The sequence below is a fragment of the Lucilia cuprina genome, chromosome 6 (assembly GCF_022045245.1).
Source record: "Lucilia cuprina isolate Lc7/37 chromosome 6, ASM2204524v1, whole genome shotgun sequence".
In the NCBI taxonomy this organism is placed as follows: Eukaryota; Metazoa; Arthropoda; class Insecta; order Diptera; family Calliphoridae; genus Lucilia; species Lucilia cuprina.
The window spans coordinates 20,888,836-20,913,576 of record NC_060954.1 but is presented as its reverse complement, the minus strand read 5'-3'; the positions used below and the strand labels follow the sequence as shown (position 1 = coordinate 20,913,576).

Genomic DNA, 24,741 nt, shown 5'->3' with positions numbered 1-24,741 from the left:
TGATAAATAAAATAAGTTGTTAAACAGAATCATCAATCCTGCCACAGAATTCCATTCCGATCAAAAGTGTAATTAACTTTCTTAATTTTCTTTTCAAAAAAGGAAAATTACATCTTTTTCATAATAAAATGGAATTCTGTGACAGGCCTGTATATACAAATATAACTATGTATTTAAAAAATTTCCTTTTTTCCCACCTCTTGGATCCGCGCCTGTTTATAACTATATATTTTATCCTAATGGTATAGAGCCTTAAAACCATAAAAATTGAAAAGGAAAGTGCTCAACCGCTTTGTGTAATTACTAGTTAGTATATATGTATTTTTAACTTAAAAAAATCTTAAAAAAATATTATACATATGTAAAAGCTTATTTGCGTTTTTTACATTTATTTCGACCTTTTCTCCGACGCCCTGGAGTTTTTGGAGATTTTCCATTCTTTTGTTTAGGCGCAACGGTATTATTTGATGTTTGTTTGTTGATGCGATTCACTGCGCTTTGGCCACCAATTTTTTTTGAAGGAAGCAAATGCTGACTAACCAATTCGCCCAAAACTCCCTGGTGTGCTAACATCGAAAGAAATGTACAGATAAATTCATCATAATTATGTGTACGTCGGCAATCATCCACCTATTAAAAAAGAATTATTAAAATTATATTAGATTTAAGAAATAAAACGCATAATAAGACCACCTTAAACATATAGCGTCGATCATTTTCATCATTTAAATGTTGTTCATTTATTGCAATTTCTGAATCAAGATTTTTTAATAGAGATTGCAAGTCTCGTACAGTGAATGCGTTTGAGGCGTCTAAAAGGGGAGAAGGTGAAACACTACGTTGTTGTTGCAATTGTGAGGATGATGTAGATAAAGATGACGATTGATCTGTACCATTTTCTTCTGATTTTAATGCAGTTAGGCCATTATCTGAAGCACCTGCAGCTGCTTCGTTGGCTTTCAAAAGTTTTTGTAAAGTTCCTGACACAATGGCCTGATTAGTGCGCAACATCTTCAATTTGTGCGTTATAGCTATTCGACGATCTGGAACTACGGCCATTAAATTGAAACGAATATCCTGTTCACCGGTAGCAATGCCAAGGCGTTCTGCCATAACCCGCCTGAATTTATCTGTCCAGTCCTCACATTCTTTCCAGCCTCCATGGTCCATTGGATAAGGCTTTAAGCCATCCAATTCAAATAGATGTCCATTTATAGGAACAAAACTTACAAAATGAAATGCTTCTCCAGTAAAGCGTCCCGTAGATATGCCTGAGCCAGCATTTCGCTCCAATAATCTTCTGGCTTGAGGCATAGCATGTGAATTGTGAGCACACGCGAGCTCTGGGGTATTGCCAATAGCCCAACCCTTATTTTCAGGAGACATGCCCTTAGTGTGACTTTTAAGTCTGCTTAATGTATCTCCCAAATGTAAATCAGCTTCACTACAATTTAAGAGTACTGAAAGTAACGCATGAGTAGCACAACTATTTGGGACTACTTGCTGAGCAAAGAATATGTTTGCTACTGCTTCATCATCTTTTACAAAGATTTCGGCAGTAGTTTCAACAATTTTTCTTCGTGCTCTTCTTTCCTCAATCCAACGGAAGAGAAAAATAAAACCATATACAGGACCTTCTATTGGTTTCTGAAGATCATATACTTCTTCTACTTGCACTCCATGTACACCAAAATCTTCTAGCAATAGTGTGAAAAGTCCCGGATCTGATTCCAATTCCAACCAACCTTCTGTAAGACGATTAATGTCTACCGGCATTTTATTAGCCGACATAATAAATAAAATCTTTTATTATATTATTTTGTTTCTATTTATATCTTTGCAAATCTGTATAATTATTTCGCTGAATAGTAAACAAAAAAATAAAAGATGCTTTTATTGCAGAGGCCTGCGCGACAACCATTAAGGCGACGGCGGCAGATTCTAAAAATTTATACGGCGGCTTAAAATCTCTTATAAGACGGCTAAGTTTTCAGCTGTGTTTTAAGCGACAAGGCCACACGTCAAATTTGTTGATTCAAACGGTAAGTTTTTAAATTGTGTTAGTGAAAAAAACTCACATGTATATTTGATTTTGTGTATGTGAGAAAGAGATGGTTGATATTTATATCTCTTTCTCTCACACACAAAAATCAAAAGTTTTCCGAAAAAAAGTTTCCTAGTGTGAACCAGGTCTTTGCGGTGTGCGTTTTTTTAGACCTGGTTCGCACTAGGAAACTTTTGTTGAGAAACTTTTGAGTTTGTGTGTGAGAAAAAGAGATGGTTGATAATTCTTTCTCTCACACACAAAAATCAAAAGTTTCCTAGTGTGAACCAGGTCTTTGCGGTGAGCTTTTTTTAGACATGGTTCGCACTAGGAAACTTTCGTTGAAAAACTTTTGATTTTGTGTGTGAGAGAAAGAGATGGTTGATATTTCTTCCTCTTTCTCTCACACACAAAAACCATAAGTTTCCCAAAAAAAAGTTTCCTAGTGTGGACCGGCATTACTAAATCAATCAAAAAACTTACCGTTTAATTCAAAAAATTTGATGTATTCCAAGGCTTTATAATTTTTAGAACATATTGCTTTGTAGCGGGATCCGAGTGATTAAAAATATTGAATTTAAAAAAAATACTTTGATATATTAGGATTATGAAAATAGTTATATATAAATACATATCTGCCCTCGATTCATCTTTTTTTAGGGTCAATTAAAGCTTTTTTCACATCAATTATGCTGGTTTAAAGGTAGATATAATAGATTAATTCGATATTTTTTAAAAAGTGAAATTTGTACGATATTAGTTATTATTGAGAATAAAGTTATCTCTATCTTATTGAAAATAAAATTGCGGAATTTAAAACACTACAATTTATCCGCTAAAAAATCGCTTAAATTAATAAGTTAACATCATTGGTTAAAACTGACAGTCATCTGTTTTAAATAAAAAATTATAAAAATTGTAAGAAATAGTTTCTTTTTTAAGCATTATTATATATAAGTTCTAATAAAAAATATATAAACACCATGGTTTTTCGTACTTTAATCCTACAAGTCGGAGCAAAACGGGTTCCATTAATTAAATTCCGCAAAGGTGGTTATGAGACAAGCTCCGCTGCAGGCACAGCTGGAACAAATCAGGCGAGTTATATTCATCCAATTTCTGTGGTCAAAGAAAATGTAATCGCTTTAATCTAACGTTCATTGAACATTTCTTAACAATAATTTTCAATATAATTATACTTATAGATTTAAATCTAATATTTACTATTGATTTTTCAGCAGAGTTCTGCCGCTATTGAGGATTGGGAATTGCCTCCTCGTTTTGCCCGTAAACCAATTACTCCCGAGGAAATGGAATACATAAACCGTGGTGGTCCTGCTTAATCTATTTAATGAAATTTAACATCAAGAAATGAAAACAATAATATCGAAAAAAAAAATAAATTTATAACGAAGCCTCAATTTTACGGACTTTATGTATTATGCAATCTTTTGGGAAAATTAGCATCTAATGTATTTAAATAAGAATTTTATTAAAGATAAGAATATTTTTTATAGATGAACATTAGGGAGGTTTCTGTATAAAATTTAGCTTGATTAATTAATCTATGGAGTTAGAAATTTTTTAAATTCCGGCTCATTAGGGCTTTATTGAGGATAAAGACTAGAAATAAAGTGCTATAACTTTTATATTTAAAATTTTAATATTAAATCTCTAATTCAGAAAAAAATCATTAAATAATACCCCCTAATCAAGATATTTTTTTTTCAAATACTTTTTTATGTATAAACTCAACTACATAAACAGGCATGTCACAGAATTCCATTCTGATCAAAAGAAAAATTACAACTATTTCAAAATGAAAACACTTAACACTTTCAACGTGAAATTGACAAGTTTTAAGTGATTATAGTTTTTATAAATTTTTATCGATTTATTTACAAGATACAATCCCGCTTTCGATCGGAATGTAATTCTGTGACAGGTCTGAAAATATACACACAGAAAAAAATAATACATAACTGAAATGAATTTTGTAATTAATTATGGGCAGTGTCACACGTTCAATATATATCGTGATATTTTCAGTATTCTGATATGAATTGAACAAGTAGCATGAAATATTGATGGGCACTGGCACACGTTCAATATATATTGATCAATTTGGATCACGACGCATTTAAATCGATTGATGAAAACCTAGGGTATGCTACACGTTCAATATTTTTTACGTCAGTATTTGGAATATTTTATGGTATACGGGTCTGCGGATGATTAAACAAATGCCGCGAAAATCCCAAAATAACACAAATTTAGAAAAAAGTAATTTTCTTTTATATTTTTTAACAACTTTTCAAACGATAAAATTCGGGTTTTCTGTGATATGGAACACGATCCGTCAATATTAAATGCTACACCTTCAATGCATATCATAATACAGCAAATATAATGATATATATTGAACGTGTGACTCTACCCTATGAATCGAACATGAATATTTATCCCAAACCATTTTTATTCAAAATATTAAAAGTTCATAGAATTTATTATTTTGTACATGACGAAATTTTTTGGAATTTTTACTTATTTTCTGCAATATTCATGAACAAATTGCCAACAAAGTCTATTATCTATTAATCTGTTTCCATATTTAGTAGATAATAATCCTTTATTAGCGTATTTTGTAAAATTAAAAATTTTAAATTGAAATGCTGAAAAACTAAATCTTAAACAAGAAAACATTAGCAAACCTACCTAAATATCTTTTCTTTATAAAATCCCGCCAATTACGCGCAGATTTGTTCTATTTTATTCTAAAAATCATAAACAAACACAAAATTTTCCTAAGAAAATTTCAAACATTTTTTAAACAAATAGAAAATAAAACAAGTAGGAAAGTATAGTCGGGCATGGCCGACCATATAATACCCTACACCATGACTATATTTAAAATTTTTTTATAAAGAATCTTTTATGTTGAATATTACCTTAATTCCAAAATATTTAAGCAAATATTAAGCAAAAATGTCTAAATGAGTCTTTATATAGGTCATATATGGGCCGATCCTCGGTAAATTTGGGAAAAGGATATATTTTTAAATAACATAACCACTATAGTGGTGTAGGGTATAAATATATTTGAAAAATTTTAAGTCAAGGCTTCTAGATTATGTTTGAAAAAATAAAAATTAAAAATTCATACAATTTAGGAACTTATCAATGAAAGCAGTTCATAGTATTAATGCTGAAACTTTTTTCTGTACATATAAAATATCTATATAATTTTGATTGCCTTTTTAAATAAGTTAACATTTTATTTTCTACTAAAGTCCCTTTTCTTATTCTCTGTTTAAGTGGGATATATTATTATTATTATTATTATTATTATTAAAAAAATTGTAAAGTAAAAACTGTAAATTTAACGTTAGGATAAAATATAACTAGACATTGAGATAAAAATAGTTTAGTTAAAAACAAAGTATAACGTTAAAAATATATAAGACATGTTATAATAAATTTCTTTGTTATAATTTTTTTATTGATATGTAAATATCAACAACTCAATTAGGTATTTTTACGGTTTGATATTAATTCATTCTCCTTGATTTTTCCTATAAAATAGAAAATAAATCATGATTTTTTAATCTGCTCTTCTGCAGTTTCTGTTCTGGAAAAATATCTTTCAAAATCAATAGTTTCAATCGCTGGTATATTTTTGACTAACCTAACAAAATAAAATTTAAATATTTAATATATTTCTACTCCTATATGAATTTATAATAACATGTATTGTGTAATCATTAAAATCATTTGAAATCCTATTTTTATTAGGAAAAAGGGTTTAGTAAACCATTGTTAAATTTAATAGTCGATTTTGCAAATTTCAGTTAATTTCGTAAATATGAATAACTTGAGATTTTTTACAAAATTTATATCCAACAAAACCGTTAAAAAGAAGTACCTTTCATAAATTTAATACTTTTTAATCAACAATGTTGTGGTACAACCATGTGTAGATAAAGACAATTTAGACACAGGATTGGATAGTTGTAAATATTTAAATAATAAAAATGTACTTTTTTCTTCCCAACTTAATTATACTTAAAAGTACAAAATATAATTTCGACAAAAGCGGATATGAATATAAAACACTTTTAACAATAGATAACACATATACTTACCAGAAACGCAAATGGTCCTAACTAACAAAAAATTCAATATTAATTTTATTTTTGATTCTTATATATTGCATTTTATTAACAAAATAAAGGCCCTATATTCAAAAACTTTTAAATATTAATATCTTATTTTTAATTATTTTTAAACCTGAAATAAAATAAAAATTTGTATAATATATACCTACGGATTCGTAATTCAGCTCTGTGTGAAGGAAGACCGTCGTGCGTCGTTGACATTATCGCTAAAGGGTAATCAAGCCGTCCTTTTTGCTCTGCCTTTAAGAGTTTTACGTTTCAACCCGCATTTGCCAATGGGTGACCTAAGATAAATATACGGAGCTACGGTTTTTTAAGTGCATGTTAACCACAGGGTATACAGAGACGTCACGAGCAAAAAGCTATTTCCCTCTCTTTTGCACAAAACGAATTCAATGATTTTTTTTAGCTGTATTTTATATACCTCTTCTCACCAAACAATTTCAAAATCAAACAAAAGCTGATTTTAGATTTTTTCAAATGTCAAAAGTGAAATCTCTGTATACTTTGTGATGTTAACCATACGTAATCGTGTTAACCTTACCTATATTTTTAATTTTGATTGTGGTGAAGAACCAAAAAACTCAAATTTTTATTCAGGCCGGTCTATATTTACGGAGGATTGTAATCCAATTGCATTAGGTTTTACTAGTTATTAGTTTAATAATTAAATTATAGAGACATTAAAATACATCTACACCTACTGGATAGATTAAGTTTATGGTACTTTATGGTTTATGGTACGCACAGCGATTAAGTTTATGGTACTTTTATACATTATTTAGTACCAAACAAATTTGACATTATATTAACATTTCCATCCATGTGCAGTGATTTACTGGAGGAAAATTTTCATTCACCAAAGTTTCGTGATTCGATACGGTTGTAAAAAATATTTTGCGTATTTGTTAATTCGTTTTGTAGGAGACAAAGAAGCAAAAAGTTTGCATAGATACATTCTTTACAAAATATTAGAAGAAGAATAATATAAAATCAAATTAGAACTAAAAACCATTTGGAGTGTTCAAAGTGTTCTTAAGTGCATGTTAAACAGAAATATAGAATTTTCAAAACCTTTTGGATGGGTTTTAGAGGAATGAATAAAAATTGGAGCAAGGATTGCTTGGGACTTCGTTTACGAGTCAGCGGACTTCATCAAACGTGGAAGTGGTTACATCAAACTGCAGCTTTGCACGAATATTTGATCTCCGTCACTGCGGCTGACACAGCAGCATCAGAAAAGTGTGCGATCCATAAAAAGTGTAACGAGTGCTAAAGTCCAATAATCCCAATTGAACCATAAAATAAACATTAAAATATATAGATAATATATTAAAAATTCGAACAAAAGAATTCATAAAAACAAATCAGTAGACACTTTTTTTAGATAAAATCAAAAAACATTTTAAGTGCCTTAAATAGATAAAAAATTAAAAAGAATAAATATATACATTCAGACTATAAAATACATTTAATCAAATTAAAGAATATACATAAAAATATATTGTTGTGACCTTAATAATTAAAAAGATTTTTTAAAACATTTCGATCCATTTGCTTACATTGGATTGATCACGCACACAGCCTTACTTTTTACAATAACTACCCCCTTACCGCCTAGGCCTAGGGATTGATTATCTGATAATTTAAATTATCTGCTGTCTAAACATCTGTATCTGTATACTAAATTCGAAAGAATTACTTGACAACAGGGGAACATAATTGCTCCGAAGATTGCGTCGTTTCGTTTTTGTTTTGTACATTCGTCGTCTTCTTATAAAGTACAAAGAAATCAAAACAAATATAGAAAACAAAAAACATACACAAATGATATACAACTTTTTCTTTGTTTTGGTTTGATTTGCTTTTGATTTTGTATGTGCATAATTTCAACCGTATTACTATAGTCTAAAAAGACTAAACCCAAATAATTGTGTCAAAATTATTTGTCTGCCAGTCTTTGGAACAGTGGTAAGCTAGAGGACAAAATTAACAATACACTAAGTGCTAGACAACATACGATTTTCTGTTTGTTTATCAATTTATTTAATTGCACATACGTCAGACGCAGCCAGTACATAAATTGGAAGAGAAATCAGTTACCACCCTGTAACTAACACATTCAGCGAAAATATATATTTTTAGAACCAGAACATTTTATATACTGTGTCAAATAATCAATCGTTCGGTATGTTGTCGTTCAGTGCAATTCGCAGCAGTGGCAATCGTGCTCAATTGAGTACTATTTGCAGACTATTGACTACATCGCATCGATATCAGTCTTCATCTTTTACATCTCCCTCGTCGTCTAGTACATCAGACGAAAGCGGTCGCAACGGCAGCCTCACTAACAAAGACGATCCAACCCGGAAGACTAGAGGAGATTCTAACAACAATAAAAACAGTTCTATAATAACTGATGCTGAGATTAAAAAATCTGTATTTATTTCGCAATCGTATGATATTTTCACCAATTTAGCCTTGGAAGATTGGCTTTACAGGCATTTCGACTTTAACCGTCATCATGTTCTTCTGCTCTGGGCCAATGATCCTTGTGTTGTTATTGGACGCCATCAAAATCCTTTCACCGAGGCCAATGTATCAAAACTTGTTGATAAAGGAATAACATTGGCGCGTCGTAATAGTGGCGGAGGTGCTGTATACCATGATCGTGGTAATTTAAACTGCACATTCTTCACTCCACGTGAACGTTACAACCGTAAATACAATTTAAATATATTGACTCGTGCACTTTTCCGTGAGTGGGCTATTAAAGCCGAAATAAATAAACGTGATGACATTATCATCAACGAGAAAAAGGTAATTAAACTAAAAGAGATTTTATGATTTATTCTTGCATGAGAAACATTGATCGAAATTATAACCAAAATAATGAAAACTGACCTTGAGCAAATCAAGGTCAAAAGACTAATTTGCTGTTTCTGAATACCGAGCAAGTAGTTTGAGCACAAATTTTACTTGTATTTTGTTATTGTAACAAAAACAAAATACAAGTTGAAAGTGTACCATTAGTGTATTTAAACGGCTGAAACATTTTTCGCTAATAGGTCAAACTTTTACACTATCGTTAATTGAGAGTTTATAGTGGGTTAATGTGATTTTAACTTTAAATAATAACAACTATTAACGTATGGGGTATCATACGAAAGCTCCTTCGAAGAATTATTGAATAATATGTAAATCATGAACATATATACGAAATAAAAAAATATTTTTTGAGAAAAAAAGTTAAGTAGCTAACTAAATGGCCAAATTATTATTATTATTATTATTATTATTATTATTATTTTTAATTGTTTGCTGTGTTAAGTTAAATGAGGAAAGTTTGAATATATTTAAATACTTACCTCCTTATTCGCAAACAAAATTTTTATTTTATAAACAGTTTATAACTTTTAAATATAATAATTTTTTAAAAAATGTAATTTTTGATTTTTTGCTCATTTTGTATAAAAGGTGCAATAAAAATTTAAAATGATTGCACGTTTTAGAAATATTAATAACAAATGGAAAAGTTTAAGGAGTGAGATCGAAAAATTCTTAACATACATATATGTTTATAAAAAAGAAACCACTAAACTTACAGCTTTATTTTTTTATTTGATTCAAATTATTATTACAATTTACAAAAAAAAAATATTTTTATAGTTTTAATCACTAGTGATGAAATTTTGAACCCTTTTCGGAAACCCTTCCATTAACGTTTTTATAGTGCTTTCTGTCACTTTGCTCGAACATGTAGTCCATCTCCGTTTAAAATCTATCACACTTTTGGACACCTTTTTTGTACTCTTCAATTCTCTTTTAACAAGAGCCCAATATCTCTCCACTTGCCTTAGCTCCGGGCAGTTTGGAGGATTTGCCTCTCTTGGTACAAATACCACATTATTGTTCTTGTATCACTCAAGGGCTTGTTTACCATAGTGACAGGATGCCAAGTCAGGCCAAAAATAAGTGGACACATTATGAAGACTTATGAATGGAAGCAGGCTTTTTTGTAAACATTCCTTGATGTAAATTTCGGTATTTATAGAGCCCGTTGTAACAAATGATTGGCTTCTTTTGCCGCAACTGCATATTGCTTGCCATACCAAGAACTTTCTGGGAAATTTTGTCTGCTTTTGGGTCCTAAACTTTTCTTCAACATTCCCTCGAGCATCAGCAACATAAAACTTTTGACCTGGAAGTTGCGAAAAATCTGCCAGAACATACGTTTCGTCATCCATTATGCAGCAAGAATATTTTTTATAAAACTTGACTTCAATTTCCGTGCTCTGTTTTTGGCCTCTAAATTTTTAGCAGCGTTCCTGTCAGGAACTTTTTGAGCCTTGTATGTTTTTAAACCTGCATTAGCTTTAACTTTTCGTACCAAATAGTTCGAGCACTGAGCTAACCGAGCTGCTTTCCTACCGGATGTGTTGGGAGCTCTTTTGAAAATGCGTTCTATTTTTTTGGCTTTAGAAACATCATGTGGACCATTCCTTCTACCTGAACCAGGTTTTCTATCAACTGACAAGTTCTCCCGGTACTGTTTAATAACATTGGAAACAGTTTGACGAACTGTGTGAAGATAAATTTGAAATTTGAATCTCAGACACAAACCTTTAAAATTAGTGAAGTCACTTTAGACAGTCATGTTAAATTAACAGATATTATATTACAGCTTTAAAAATCTGTAAACTCGAGGAACATAAATTTAAAATAATTGTGATATGTTAAAAACTTAACAGAACTTTTGTTAAAACCAGAACATCACGATCAACATAAAATAAATAAATAGCCAGTTCCGATGGGACACTTAATAATCAAAAGTGTTAACAGTGGTCCTTTTATGTTATTTTTCTTCAATTTTCAAAAAGGATTTAAGTCTTTTTTGGACTTAATATTGGGAGTGGGCGGCAAATCAATATTGGATATTATTCCTAGCAGGATCGGAAGGAACACCTAATTGTCAAAAGTGTTAACAGTGGGCCTTTTATGTTATTTTTCTTCAATTTTCAAAAATTTACTTAAAAAAGGATTTAAGTCCTTTTAGGACTTAAAATTGGGAGTGGGCGGAAAAACAATATTGGATATCATTCCTAGTAGGAACTGAAGGAACACCTAATGGTCAATTTTTAAAAATTTATTAAAAAAGGATTTAAGTCCTTTTAGGACTTAAAATTGGGAGTGGGCGGAAAAACAATATTGGATATCATTCCTAGTGGGAACTGAAGGAACACCTAATGGTCAAAAGTGGTAACAGTGGGCCTTATATGTTATTTTTCTTCAATTTTCAAAAATTTATTAAAAAAAGGATTTAAGTCCTTTTAGGACTTAAAATTGGGAGTGGGCGAAAAAACAATATTGGATATCATTCCTAGTGGGAACTGAAGGAACACCTAATGGTCAAAAGTGTTAACAGTGGGCCTTTTATGTTATTTTTCTTCAATTTTCAAAAATTTACTTAAAAAAGGATTTAAGTCCTTTTAGGACTTAAAATTGGGAGTGGGCGGAAAAACAATATTGGATATCATTCCTAGTGGGAACTGAAGGAACACCTAATGGTCAAAAGTGGTAACAGTGGGCCTTTTATGTTATTTTTCTTCAATTTTCAAAAATTTATTAAAAAAAGGATTTAAGTCCTTTTAGGACTTAAAATTGGGAGTGGGCGAAAAAACAATATTGGATATCATTCCTAGTGGGAACTGAAGGAACACCTAATGGTCAAAAGTGTTAACAGTGGGCCTTTTATGTTATTTTTCTTCAATTTTCAAAAATTTACTTAAAAAAGGACTTAAGTCCTTTTAGGACTTAAAATTGGGAGTGGGCGGAAAAACAATATTGGATATCATTCCTAGTAGGAACGTAAGGAACACCTAATGGTCAAAAGTGTTAACAGTGGGCCTTTTATGTAATTTTTGTTCAATTTTCAAAAATTTATTTAAAAAAGGATTTAAGTCCTTTTAGGACTTAAAATTGGGAGTGGGCGGAAAAGCAATATTGGATATCATTCCTAGTAGGAACTGAAGGAACACCTAATGGTCAAAAGTGTTAACAGTGGGCCTTTTATGTTATTTTTCTTCAATTTTCAAAAATTTATTAAAAAAAGGATTTAAGTTCTTTTAAGGACTTAAAATTGGGAGTGGGCGAAAAAACAATATTGGATATCATTCCTAGTAGGAACTGAAGGAACACCTAATGGTCAAAAGTGTTAATAGTGGGCCTTTTATGTTAGTTTTGTTCAATTTTTAAAAATTTACTGAAAAAGGATTTAAGTCCTTTTTGGACTTAAAATTGGGAGTGGACGGAAAAACAATATTGGATATCATTCCTAGTAGAAACTGAAGGAACACCTAATGGTCAAAAGTGTTAACAGTGGGCTTTTTATGTTAGTTTTGTTCAATTTTCCAAAATTTACTTAAAAAAGGATTTAAGTCCTTCTTGGACTTAAAATTGGGAGTGGGCGAAAAAAGAGTACTAAGTATTATTCCTATCCAGATCATACGAAATACTTAATGGTTCAAAGTGTTAACAGTGGGCCTTTTGTGCCATTTTTATTATATTTCCAAAAATTACATTAAAAAGAATTTATATCTTTTCAGAAAGACACTTAAAGGCACATAACTCATTATCAGATGATGATACCTATAATATAGTTGGCATAAATTCTATCTTTCTACACATAAATGTTATTTAAATTTTTTTTTAACGATCAGTCCATTCTTGGTCATAGCTCATATACAAGGTTTTCTCCCGAAAATAACTTAACTTAAACGCATGTAACTTATTACCAAATATTGATATCCATTCATTTAGCAGAAATATTGCTTTTATATACATAAATTACAATATATAATGGTTTTATGATCGGTCCATATTTGGTCATAGCTCTCATACTAGGACCCTTCAGAAAATGATTTACAATATTCATTACTTAATAATGATATACAAAGATGCATAATTTTTAAATGTTGTCTTTATATACATAATTGGTCATAGCTCCCATACAAAGTCCTTTTACGAAAATCCCTTAAAACTTTGCACAAATATTAGTTTTGTATACAAAAATTTATATTTCAAGTTTTTTTCACAATCGGTTTATAACATGGGTGCGGTTGGTCCCATACAAGGTTCCCCTCAGAAAATCACTTAAACACACATTACTTATTACTAAATTACGATATATATACAAAATTTGGCTGAACTATAGGTTTTATGTACAAAAATTTAACTTAAAGAATTTTTTACGATCGGTCTATAATTGGTGATATCTCCCACACTAGGTCCAGCCCCAAAAGCGCTTTAACTGTATTTAAAGCGCAATATCAATTTGTGTTCAACTAAATTTGTGTAGAACAAAACTATATATGTACAGTGGACGTCCACTAGTACGAATTATAAAGTGTCAGGCCCTTTCGTAGTACCGAAAAATTCGTATTATTGAACAACACATTTTGTATGTTAAAATTCAAATAATACACATAAAATATATTATTTTATTAATTTTTGTTTTATTTTTCATGAAAAATTACATAACGAAACAAAATATAATAAATGTGTATTATTTCAAATAAATTGTTAATGAAAGTATTGTGAGTCCAATGGTTGAAATGAGATATAGAAGGTTTTAAATTAATTAAAACCTTCTATATTAATAAATTAAATTAAAAATATGTGTGCCAAAGACAATTTGCATGTACATATCTGCTCTAAAATGTACAAAACATGTTCAGATTACATAAAACTTTAATTAAAAACTTGAATGGAATATACTTTCAAAAACAATTCTCTAATTTAAAATTTTCTCTTAAAAACTTGGAATAAATAAAGGATCACATATAGTAATGCTTAATCCTATTGGAATGTGGAGTCATACTACTTTCAAAATTGACAGTTCATAAATATAAATAACATTTTACTTATTAGAAAATCCTTAATTTAACATTGATGTTTATTACTTTGTAAAATGATTCCTACGACCTTTTCAATAACAGCGCTTTTGAGGCTTCAATTTTGCTCTCATTGACGTTATCATTAAATTTAATATCTTCTCTTTGGTCATCGAAATTACAAGGAAATAAATTAATTACTCTAAATAATTGTTGATTTGTAAATATACATGCAGTAAATTGTGTGTATAGGACTTTTAAAAACACAAAACATTTGTAATAAATACAAAAAAACTTCAAAATTACTGAGCTAAAGGTGAATTATACCGAAATCATAATATAACAACATAATAAGGGTTTTCATTTAAACGTTCAATACCCTCGTAAACTGTGCAACCTGTGCATGTTTCCATTCTAGCAATTGACTTGTATGGAAATTGATTTGCACACCCTTATAAGTTTGAGCTACTATTTAGACTGGCAAACTTGCGCAAACACATTGTGCATTTAATAAACCCGTCCGCTATTGTTCACTTTTGAATTTATGGACTTGGATGTTCACATTTTAAACATATTTTGTAAAATTATTTGTTAAAATAATTTATTTATTATTTTTTAATTTTATTTTACATTTTTGTTAACTGTTTATAAATATTGTAATTGAACAGAATTTGAACAGGGATTTGATGAAACTTGCCCACTTGCACAAATGGGAAACTTAAGCGTTTTAATGAAAACCCTTAATAAAAACTTCATTCATACGTAAATAAAACCAAAATTCCCATAAAAATGCGTTATTCGTACTATCCAACAGAAAAATTGTGACTTTATTCGTACTATAGAGAAGACAATGCAACAATTTTGCCATTCGTATTATTGGACATTCGTATACTATTTACAAAAAAAGGATTCAAGTCTTTTTTGAACTTAAAAGTGGTTGTATTCCTTCGGTTCTGGCTAGGAATTATATTTAGAACTGTTTTTTCGCCCACTCCCAATTTTAAGTCCAAAAAGGACTTAATTCCTTTATTAAGTTAATTTTTGAAAATTAAATAAAAATTACATAAAAGGCCCACTGTTAACACTTTTCACCATTAAGTGTTCCTTCCGTTCCTACTAGGAATGATATCCAATATTGTTTTTCCGCCCACTCCCAATTTTAAGTCCAAAAAGGACTTAAATCCTTTTTTCAGTAATTTTTTAAAAATTGAACAAAACTAACATTAAAGGCCCACTGTTAACACTTTTGACCATTAGGTGTTCCTTCAGTTCCTACTAGGAATGATATCCAATATTGTTTTTTCGCCCACTCCCAATTGTAAGTCCTAAAAGGACTTAAATCCTTTTTTAAGTAAATTTTTGAAAATTGAAGAAAAATAACATAAAAGGCCCACTGTTAACACTTTTGACCATTAGGTGTTCCTTCAGTTCCTACTAGGAATGATATCCAATATTGTTTTTTCGCCCACTCCCAATTTTAAGTCCTAAAAGGACTTAAATCCTTTTTTAATAAATTTTTGAAAATTGAAGAAAAATAACATAAAAGGCCCACTGTTAACACTTTTGACCATTAGGTGTTCCTTCAGTTCCTACTATGAATGATATCCAATATCGTTTTTCCGCCCACTCCCAATTTTAAGTCCTAAAAGGACTTAAATCCTTTTTTAAGTAAATTTTTGAAAATTGAAGAAAAATAACATAAAAGGCCCACTGTTAACACTTTTGACCATTAGGTGTTCCTTCAGTTCCCACTAGGAATGATATCCAATATTGTTTTTTCGCCCACTCCCAATTTTAAGTCCTAAAAGGACTTAAATCCTTTTTTAAGTAAATTTTTGAAAATTGAAGAAAAATAACATAAAAGGCCCACTGTTAACACTTTTGACCATTAGGTGTTCCTTCAGTTCCTACTAGGAATGATATCCAATATTGTTTTTTTGCCCACTCCCAATTTTAAGTCTTAAAAGGACTTAAATCCTTTTTTTAAGTAAATTTTTTAAAAATGAAGAAAAATAACATAAAAGGCCCACTGTTAACACTTTTGACCATTAGGCGTTCCTTCAGTTTCTACTAGGAATGATATCTAATATTGTTTTTCCGCCCACTCCCAATTTTAAGTCCTAAAAGGACTTAAATCCTTTTTTAAGTAAATTTTTGAAAATATAACAAAAATTACATAAAAGGCCCACTGTTAACACTTTTGACCATTAGGCGTTCCTTCAGTTTCTACTAGGAATGATATCCAATATTGTTTTTTCGCCCACTCCCAATTTTAAGTCCTAAAAGGACTTAAATCCTTTTTAAGTAAGTTTTTGAAAATTAAAGAAAAATAACATAAAAGGCCCACTGTTAACACTTTTGACCATTAGGTGTTCCTTCAGTTCCCACTAGGAATGATATCCAATATTGTTTTTTCGCCCACTCCCAATTTTAAGTCCTAAAAGGACTTAAATCCTTTTTAAGTAAATTTTTGAAAATTGAACAAAAATTACATAAAAGGCCCACTGTTAACACTTTTGACCATTAGGTGTTCCTTCCGTTCATATTAGGAATGATATCCAATAGTGTTTTTCCGCCCACTCCCAATTTTAAGTCCTAAAAGGACTTAAATCCTTTTTTAAGTAAATTTTTTAAAAATGAAGAAAAATAACATAAAAGGCCCACTGTTAACACTTTTGACCATTAGGCGTTCCTTCAGTTTCTACTAGGAATGATATCTAATATTGTTTTTCCGCCCACTCCCAATTTTAAGTCCTAAAAGGACTTAAATCCTTTTTTAAGTAAATTTTTGAAAATATAACAAAAATTACATAAAAGGCCCACTGTTAACACTTTTGACCATTAGGTGTTCCTTCAGTTCCCACTAGGAATGATATCCAATATTGTTTTTTCGCCCACTCCCAATTTTAAGTCCTAAAAGGACTTAAATCCTTTTTTTAATAAATTTTTGAAAATTGAAGAAAAATAACATAAAAGGCCCACTGTTAACACTTTTGACCATTAGGTGTTCCTTCAGTTCCTACTAGGAATGATATCCAATATTGTTTTTTCGCCCACTCCCAATTTTAAGTCCTAAAAGGACTTAAATCCTTTTTAAGTAAGTTTTTGAAAATTAAAGAAAAATAACATAAAAGGCCCACTGTTAACACTTTTGACCATTAGGTGTTCCTTCAGTTCCCACTAGGAATGATATCCAATATTGTTTTTTCGCCCACTCCCAATTTTAAGTCCTAAAAGGACTTAAATCCTTTTTTTAATAAATTTTTGAAAATTGAAGAAAAATAACATAAAAGGCCCACTGTTAACACTTTTGACCATTAAGTATTCCTTCGGATCTGCCTGCGAGTAAATTCTATTAATTATTTTCCGTCCAATCCCGAGTATATGTATTACTGGTAGTTATTTTAGCCATTTCCAGCGTTAACAAACATTCTGTTAAGTTTAAACATAACCCTGTTAAATAAAAGTATGTTAAAATAACATTAACATGATATTATTAACATTTAAAACTAGTTCTGTAAATTTACAGAACAGAACTCTGTTAAGTTAACAGAAATGGTTTGTGTCTAGGGTTAACAGAGTTCTGTTAACTTAACATAGCTCTGTTAACTAACAGGTTTGTGTCTAGGGTTTAAATTTGAAATTTAACTTCACACCTATAGTTTGACGGCAGACCTTTGTATGCTTGGCCAACTTTTTGTAAGACCAAGTTGGGTTTAGTTGAAAATATTTAATAATTTCACTACGCACTTTTTTCTGGTCACTCATTTTAATCAGATTAACAAAAAAATTAATATAATTGACAGTACACATAATAACTGACATGTTTTTCAAAGGTAACTTGATCAAAAAAAAATCAAATAATACTTTGGTTGAAAAATGTAATGAAAAACGTGTGTTAAGAATTTTTCGATCTCACTCCTTAATACCCAAAATAAATATTTGTTATATAAATTTGATACTGTAAAAGAATGGAGAAAAAACGCGAATATAAAAATAATAAAATGTTGGATTCATTTAGTCACATAGAAATTAAATAAAATTCGGAAAATTTGTCAAAATGATCTGTATATTGTTTAAAAATTAATCTTAAATTAATTCATGTAATATTTTGGGCTTACGATAAAATGCAGAGCAAGGTGTGCTCTATGGCCATTGACACATGTTCAATATATATTGATCAATTTGGTTCACGACTAATTTTAATGGATTAATGAATATCTCGGGTATGCTACACGTTCAATATTTTTTACGTCAGTATTTGCAACATTTTATGGTATATGGGTCAGGGGATGATTAAAAGAATGCCGCGAAAATCCCGAAATAACAAGAACTAAAAAAAAGTTATTTTCTTTTCTATTTTTTTTAACAACTTTTAAAACAGTAATTACCCTGCAGCGATAATTTTCTTTATTCCACTAGTACAAGAACAAGAGACACTAGTACTAGTTGGGTTAGAGTTTATATGGAAAAATACTAGTACTAGGAGTAGTTGAAAAAATAAATTTTTGAAATTATTAAAATATAATTTTGAAAAATTTTGAATAAAAACGATATTTTCAAACATATCCCTTCAAATGAGAGAATAAAGAGTGCGTGCAAATTTAGGTCCATGTTCAAGCAAATCCCTATGTAAGTACGTCTATTAAATTTAAAAACTGCAATAACTTGAATATTTGTTTTATCGTACGGCAAATGTTTTTATAATGAAATGGAGATATGTACCTAGATGGTATTTTTGGACACAATAAAATCAATGATATCAACGTTAGTGATATGGATAGAACTAGAATTTCTTCAAACTTCCATATTGAATTGTTAAGTAAATTTATTTACAACATTTTTATACTATTTTTTTGATATCTTTAGAAATAAAACCGTATAAAACCAAGATGTGTAGTAATTTTCACTTGGAATTGCGCAGGAGGATTGCAAAAGAGCAAAACCACCAATTATCGCGTCTTTTTATTAATTTTAGAACTAGTATCAAACTGTTTCTAAAGAGCTCAATTGGTTGTACTAGTATAAGTCTAGAACTAATGGTTTGAGCATTACGATGGTATAGGAACTAGTACTGGTGATTTTGGTACTAGTTAAATACTAGTTTGGTTCTAGTTCCATTTCCTGCAGAGTATGTTTTATATATTTTATTTTTATCCAAATTTTACAAATGTATCGTGATTGATATTACAAAACATGCCACACGTTCACGTGATCCATTGTAAAAATTGAAACGAATTTTGGATTTAAAAAAATTGGGGTTTTCTGTGATATGCAACACGATCTACATGTTCAATACATATCACAATACAGCAAATATTACGATATATATTGAAAGTGTGACACTTCCTTATAAGGCTTTTTAATGACGAGTGAGTTAAAATGTATCTATGTTTTTCTATGTACAAAATTCTTTTGTAATGGATCGGTACAATGCCAAAGAAATCTAACAAAAAATGCATTGACTATCTATATCGGTTTGGACAGAATGATATTGAATCAGTCATTATACATATTTATAATTGCAACCAAGATGTAATAAGGAAGTTGAAAGCGTTTCGGCAACAAACACAATATTTTCTGTTATCTTGGTTTTGCTAAAATGAAATTTTTAAAATTGAAAAATAATAAAGATTGAAAAGAAATAGTTTTTGTGTAATATTGCCTATAAAACCGTTGTTACATTTAGTTTGTATCTACAGCAGGATAATGTTGAAATGCTTCTTCATCTGAATTTTCTTTTTTAAAACTTCTATGAACATTTTATTTCATAATTGTAAATTTAATTTTTTTGTCTTTGAAAACGCAAATATAATTTTTTTTAGAATAATAAATTAATTTATTTTGACACAACCTAAATAGTTTTTAAATAAACAAATAAAAATCAGCTGCCTTAACGATTTCACCTTATTTAGTGCATCCTGATGGAAACTCTTTTTGGAAGTGTGAGATATACTTCCCTTAATACAAAATTTCTTTTAAAATATGTCCGCAGTTAAATAACTTTATTTAAAAATGTCTTTTATGCTAAGCTTTTCTGTTTTACGTAATTTGTTAACTGTTTTAGTATTTGTTTAGTTTAAGGACAAATAAAAACGAACCAATTTCAAATCTGTCAATTTGATTTTGTTTTAAATTCACAAACCTTTTTTTTTTTTCAAATTTACAAACGACAGGGTTATGTATTCATTTTTAAAATGATTTTTTTCGAATATTTTAAAATTTTGAATGGAATTTTAAAAATTCTAACATTACATTATATAGTTCTTATATTCCAAATTCCAGCATATTTGAGCTACTGTAAGGGCGGGTTTTTCAGATAAAGATAATTTACATTCTTTGTTTAGACCTAGTTTAACATATGTTTTGTGTTTTTCAGTAAACAGAAACGTTACTTATTATCTTAGTTTAACTGAGTGTTATAGGTCAATTAAACTTAAGTTATAAGTGAGAAAACACAATTAACAAAAACAATAAAACAATGATTTCGGAAGAACAAAAACTTAATATTTTAAGTATGTAAATTGCAATTTTCTGATTTGTTTTGTTTTATTTATTGTTGTTTTAAATGTTTATTTAATATTTTTCCAAAAATTTTTCATTTTACAAAAGTATTATTTACAAAAACAGCTGTTCATTGTTTATGTTTTTGAGTGAAAAGTTGGCAATACTAGCAAAGTTAACAAAACTTAAATCCAAAACTGAAAAACACAATCATCGGTTAAAGTGCACCTAAATTTGTTCCGAGTATAATCTAACAGTAAGTTAAGCCTAGAGAGTAGTAAGAAACCCGCCCTAAGTGGTTTAAAAATTCAGTTGAAGTTAACAACATATATAACTTTCCCAATTTTCCCTCCTCGTGGATCTACGTCTGGTCCAAGGGAATTAAACGAAAATTCAGTTACAAAATTTGTACCATTAAAAACCAACAAACTAAGGGCGGGTTTCTTAATATTCAGTTAAACTACGCTTAACTTGCTGTTAGATTAAACTCAGAACAAATTTAGTCGGACTTTAACCGATGATTGTGTTTTTCAGTTTTATATTTAAGCTCAGTTAACTTTGTTAGTATTGCCAACTTTTCACTCAAAAACATGAACAAAGAACAGCTGTTTTTTGCAATTACACTCAGTTAAACTAAGATTATAAGTAACTTTACTGATAACTGAAAAACACGAAACATATATTAAACCAGGTTTAACCAAAGAATGAAGATTATCTTTATCAGAAAAACTCGCCCTTAAAAATACATTTTTTGTTTAAAATTTAGCTTTTCATTAGTTTTCATAATACACTGAAAATTGTTTCTTCTTTTTTATAAAATATTGCATGGTTAATAAGTGAGAAAACACAATCAACAAAAACAATAAAACAATGAATCCATAAGAATAAAAATATTATTATTGCTTTAAACGTTTTATTTTATTTCTTTTGAAATTTTTCACTTTAAAATAGAAATATTTGGAAAAGCAGCTATTCATTGTTTATGTTTTTGATTTAGGGCGGGTTTTTTATTAGTCAGTTAAACTAGGCTTAATTTGCTGTGATATTAAACTCGGAACAAATTTAGGGGGACTTTAACCGATGATTGTGTTTTTCAGTTATTGATTTAAGTTCCGTTAACTTTGTACAGTACAGCCAACTTTTCACTCAATAATATACATTAAAACTCTTAAAATTTACGGGTGGAGTAAAAATTCAAAACTCAAATTTAAGTGTTTAAAGGTTTCCAGCTTCTTATATGAAGATATAGGTCGACTTGGAGGATTCCCTTTAAACCAACGTGGGACACCCTGGCATTTTGCTTATGAGCTCGGCCAAAAATTCAAATAATAAAAAAATAATACTTTTGTAAAATGAAAAATTTTAGAAAAATGTTAAATAAACATTTAAAACAATAATAAATAAAACAAAAAAAAAAAAATCAGAAAATTGCAATAAACTTAAAATACTGACTGGTGTAGGGTATCATATGGTCGGCTACGCCCGACTATACATTCATACTTGTTGTTTTATTGTTTTTGTTAATTGTGTTTTCTTACTTATAACTTAAGTTTAATTGGCCAATAACACTCAGTAAACTATGGTAATAAGTAACGTTACTTTTTACTGAAAAACACAAAACTTATGTTAAACTAGGTTTAAACAAAGAATGTAAATTATCTTTATCCGAAAAACCCGTACAAAGTGGGCTCGTACAAAGTGGGCCTAAATTTATTTAACAGTATGTTAAAAACACAATCTTACTAATCAGTTAAACTAGGCTTAACTTGCTGTTAGATTAAACTCGGAAAAAATTTACGCAGACTTGAACCGATGATTGTGTTTTTTAGTATTGCCAACTTTTTAGTCAAAAACATAAACAATCAACAGCTGTTTTTTGCAAATATCACTTTTGTAAAATGTGAAATTTTAGAAAAAAATAAAAAAAAAATAAAACAATAATAACGGAAATCAGAAAATTATTATTTAATTAAAATATTAGATTTTTCTTCTTCCGAAAATAATGATATTTTATTAAATATTATTATATTAAATCCAGTTTAACCAATGAAGATTATCTTTATCAGAAGATTATTTTTATCAGATATTCAAAATTTTTTTGAGAAATTTTAACTTTCAGAGCTTACAATCAGATGGGGATTAATATTTTTGTATATGAGCAAATGGTAGAGAAGGACGTATATTTTGATACTAGCCCAGGCGCGAATCCACAACTAAACCCCCCTCCAAGACCGATAATTTTTATCAAAATATAAAAATGAGGAAAAGGGATAAACGAATAAAAAATCCGGCTGCCGGTTGTACTAGGCAGTCAAAAATATTATTTTAATTTTTCGTAACTTACGAGTACTTTGAATTAACTTTTAATTCAATGACTGTGCCTTAAATTTAAATATCTAATATCATCAGCAATGATTGTCAATAAGGCATATTTTTAACAAAATATGTACAATATTTTTAAAAAGAAAATAATTTTGTAGAATTCACGCATTGAAGTCCCAGAAATGCGGGAATCGAAGGGATTTAAATAGAATTAAAACTCTATATGTATGTAGTACATACAAAATAAATAAATAAATATATATTATATAGTCTTGGTTTTTATTTGATTATATTATCATTCTACAATAAATACATGCATAGTATTTAGAATTCTATTTTTGTATTGGTATTGACTTTGAGAGATTTGTTTGTTGTTTTCTTCTTTGTACTATGAAATTTGTTATCTTGTTGTCTTTTGTATTAATTATATTTGATTACGTATTACCAGGCTGGTGCCTTGTGACCTATAAACTAGTATATTTTTCCATTCATCTATATTTCGTAGACAATTTATAGAGAAATTAAATACGTACTACAAATTAATGTCTGTATATTATTAACTATTGTAGATTTCTGGAACGGCCGCTAAATTGGGACATCCGAACGCATATCATCATTGCACTTTACTAGTGAGTGCAAATAAATTACATTTGGGAGAAGCTTTGGTGAAAGAAGATGTATGTACATGTATATGAATTTAAATGTAGCAAAACTTGAGATAAATTAACATGACTATGTATTTATTTTTGTAACATGCTTTTTAAACTTTAGGCAAATTATATTAGCAAAGCTACAGCTTCGGTGCGTTCGCCTATTAGAAATCTCTGTGATGTAAATCGCAGTGTTAATGTTCCACAATTGCTGTCTGCTGTGGGCTATGAGTTTTTGCGAACATCTGCCACTGAGCTGGAAGATGGTGGTAGCACTCAAACAATGAAACAACGCGGATTTCAGCTGATCAATCCGACAGAGAAGTGGTTTCCCGGTATCGAAGAACTACGCAAGGAATTTAGTTCATGGGATTGGGTGCTTGGCAAAACCCCCAAATTTACTGTAGAAAAAGATTTGGCACTTAAAGCTGACAATGACAAGCAGCTTAAAATGAAACTTGCTGTCGAAGTGGATAAGGTATAAAATAATAGAAAATTGGAAAAATATATCGGTTGGTAAAAATGTTTTATTACAATCTTTTTTAGGGTCTAATGTCTGAAATAACAATTGCAATGCCAAGTGGTGAGCGTCTACCAGTGGTTTCCCAATTACAAAACAAACCATACAACGAAAAAAATCTGAATGGAATTATTAAGGCTTTAAAATTGGTGTCAACTGATAACGTTAAACAGGCCATTAACAGCATGTGAGAGTTGAATTTGATTTAAGTTCGAAAATATTTTATCACATATAAATACATCTTTAGCCGTTACATTTTTTACGATCTATTGTTATTTTTCAAAAATGTTAGTTCTTTTTTTTTTTTTGTTAGTTAACCGTACTAAATATCAAATACAATCTTTGTATTTTCAAATCATATATTACTCTAATATTCAAAATAAAATATATATGTAAATGTTAAAGAATTCTTTTAGTTGTATTAAAAAGTAAAGACAAATGTAAGTAAAATATAATATTATTACGTTTAACCTTTTAAAATGTTGGTTAATTTTAATTAAATAAACTTTTCCAATGCGAATCAAAGTGTCGTGTATTTTTTTGAAAACATAAAAATAAAAATATTTGTGTATTTTTATTTTTAAATATCCATTTTTCACATCCTTGGAGGCACTTTAGTATCTATATGAATGTT

General features: G+C 29.4%; 4 protein-coding genes across 7 annotated transcripts; 3 read left to right on the top strand and 1 right to left on the bottom strand.

The window, feature by feature from the left end:
* Positions 1-297: 297 nt before the first annotated feature.
* On the bottom strand, positions 298-1,931 carry LOC111681505 (ubiquitin carboxyl-terminal hydrolase calypso). Its single transcript, XM_023443303.2, has 2 exons — positions 694-1,931; positions 298-630 (listed from the first exon to the last, which is right to left on the bottom strand). Exons 1-2 carry the CDS (start codon positions 1,789-1,791, stop codon positions 370-372), a joined length of 1,359 nt encoding a protein of 452 aa, XP_023299071.1. The 5' UTR covers positions 1,792-1,931; the 3' UTR covers positions 298-369.
* Positions 1,932-2,911: 980 nt separating this feature from the next.
* Positions 2,912-3,465, top strand: LOC111681506 (28S ribosomal protein S36, mitochondrial). Of its 4 annotated transcripts, none has more exons than XM_023443306.2 (2): positions 2,912-3,141; positions 3,283-3,465. In XM_023443306.2, the coding sequence occupies exons 1-2, from the start codon at positions 3,028-3,030 to the stop codon at positions 3,385-3,387; spliced, it is 219 nt and encodes a 72-aa protein (XP_023299074.1). In that variant the 5' UTR covers positions 2,912-3,027; the 3' UTR covers positions 3,388-3,465. The 4 variants fall into 4 exon arrangements, with proteins under 4 accessions (XP_023299074.1, XP_023299075.1, XP_046810649.1 ...); XM_023443307.2 differs by having other exon boundaries at positions 2,925-3,141; positions 3,286-3,465; XM_046954693.1 differs by having other exon boundaries at positions 3,028-3,180; positions 3,286-3,465.
* A 3,835-nt stretch (positions 3,466-7,300) lies between these two features.
* On the top strand, positions 7,301-7,633 carry LOC111681516. The gene has a single exon (XM_023443315.2). The coding sequence runs from the start codon at positions 7,301-7,303 to the stop codon at positions 7,493-7,495; it is 195 nt and encodes a 64-aa protein (XP_023299083.1). The 3' UTR covers positions 7,496-7,633.
* Positions 7,634-7,644: 11 nt separating this feature from the next.
* On the top strand, positions 7,645-24,511 carry LOC111681515 (lipoyltransferase 1, mitochondrial). Its single transcript, XM_023443313.2, has 4 exons — positions 7,645-9,039; positions 23,507-23,614; positions 23,709-24,065; positions 24,134-24,511. The coding sequence occupies exons 1-4, from the start codon at positions 8,410-8,412 to the stop codon at positions 24,296-24,298; spliced, it is 1,260 nt and encodes a 419-aa protein (XP_023299081.1). The 5' UTR covers positions 7,645-8,409; the 3' UTR covers positions 24,299-24,511.
* Positions 24,512-24,741: the final 230 nt, after the last annotated feature.

Excerpts from the sequence above, each read along its gene's own strand:
- LOC111681505 (XM_023443303.2), bottom strand. The coding sequence starts at position 1,791 with ATGTCGGCTAATAAAATGCCGGTAGACATTAATCGTCTTACAGAAGGT. Across the intron at positions 631-693 it reads ATCGACGCTATATGTTTAAG|GTGGATGATTGCCGACGTAC; the intron begins GTGGTCTTATTA and ends CTTTTTTAATAG.
- LOC111681506 (XM_023443305.2), top strand. The coding sequence starts at position 3,028 with ATGGTTTTTCGTACTTTAATCCTACAAGTCGGAGCAAAACGGGTTCCA. Across the intron at positions 3,181-3,282 it reads TTTCTGTGGTCAAAGAAAAT|CAGAGTTCTGCCGCTATTGA; the intron begins GTAATCGCTTTA and ends TTGATTTTTCAG.
- LOC111681516 (XM_023443315.2), top strand. The coding sequence starts at position 7,301 with ATGGGTTTTAGAGGAATGAATAAAAATTGGAGCAAGGATTGCTTGGGA.
- LOC111681515 (XM_023443313.2), top strand. The coding sequence starts at position 8,410 with ATGTTGTCGTTCAGTGCAATTCGCAGCAGTGGCAATCGTGCTCAATTG. Across the intron at positions 9,040-23,506 it reads TTATCATCAACGAGAAAAAG|ATTTCTGGAACGGCCGCTAA; the intron begins GTAATTAAACTA and ends TAACTATTGTAG. Across the intron at positions 24,066-24,133 it reads TTGCTGTCGAAGTGGATAAG|GGTCTAATGTCTGAAATAAC; the intron begins GTATAAAATAAT and ends AATCTTTTTTAG.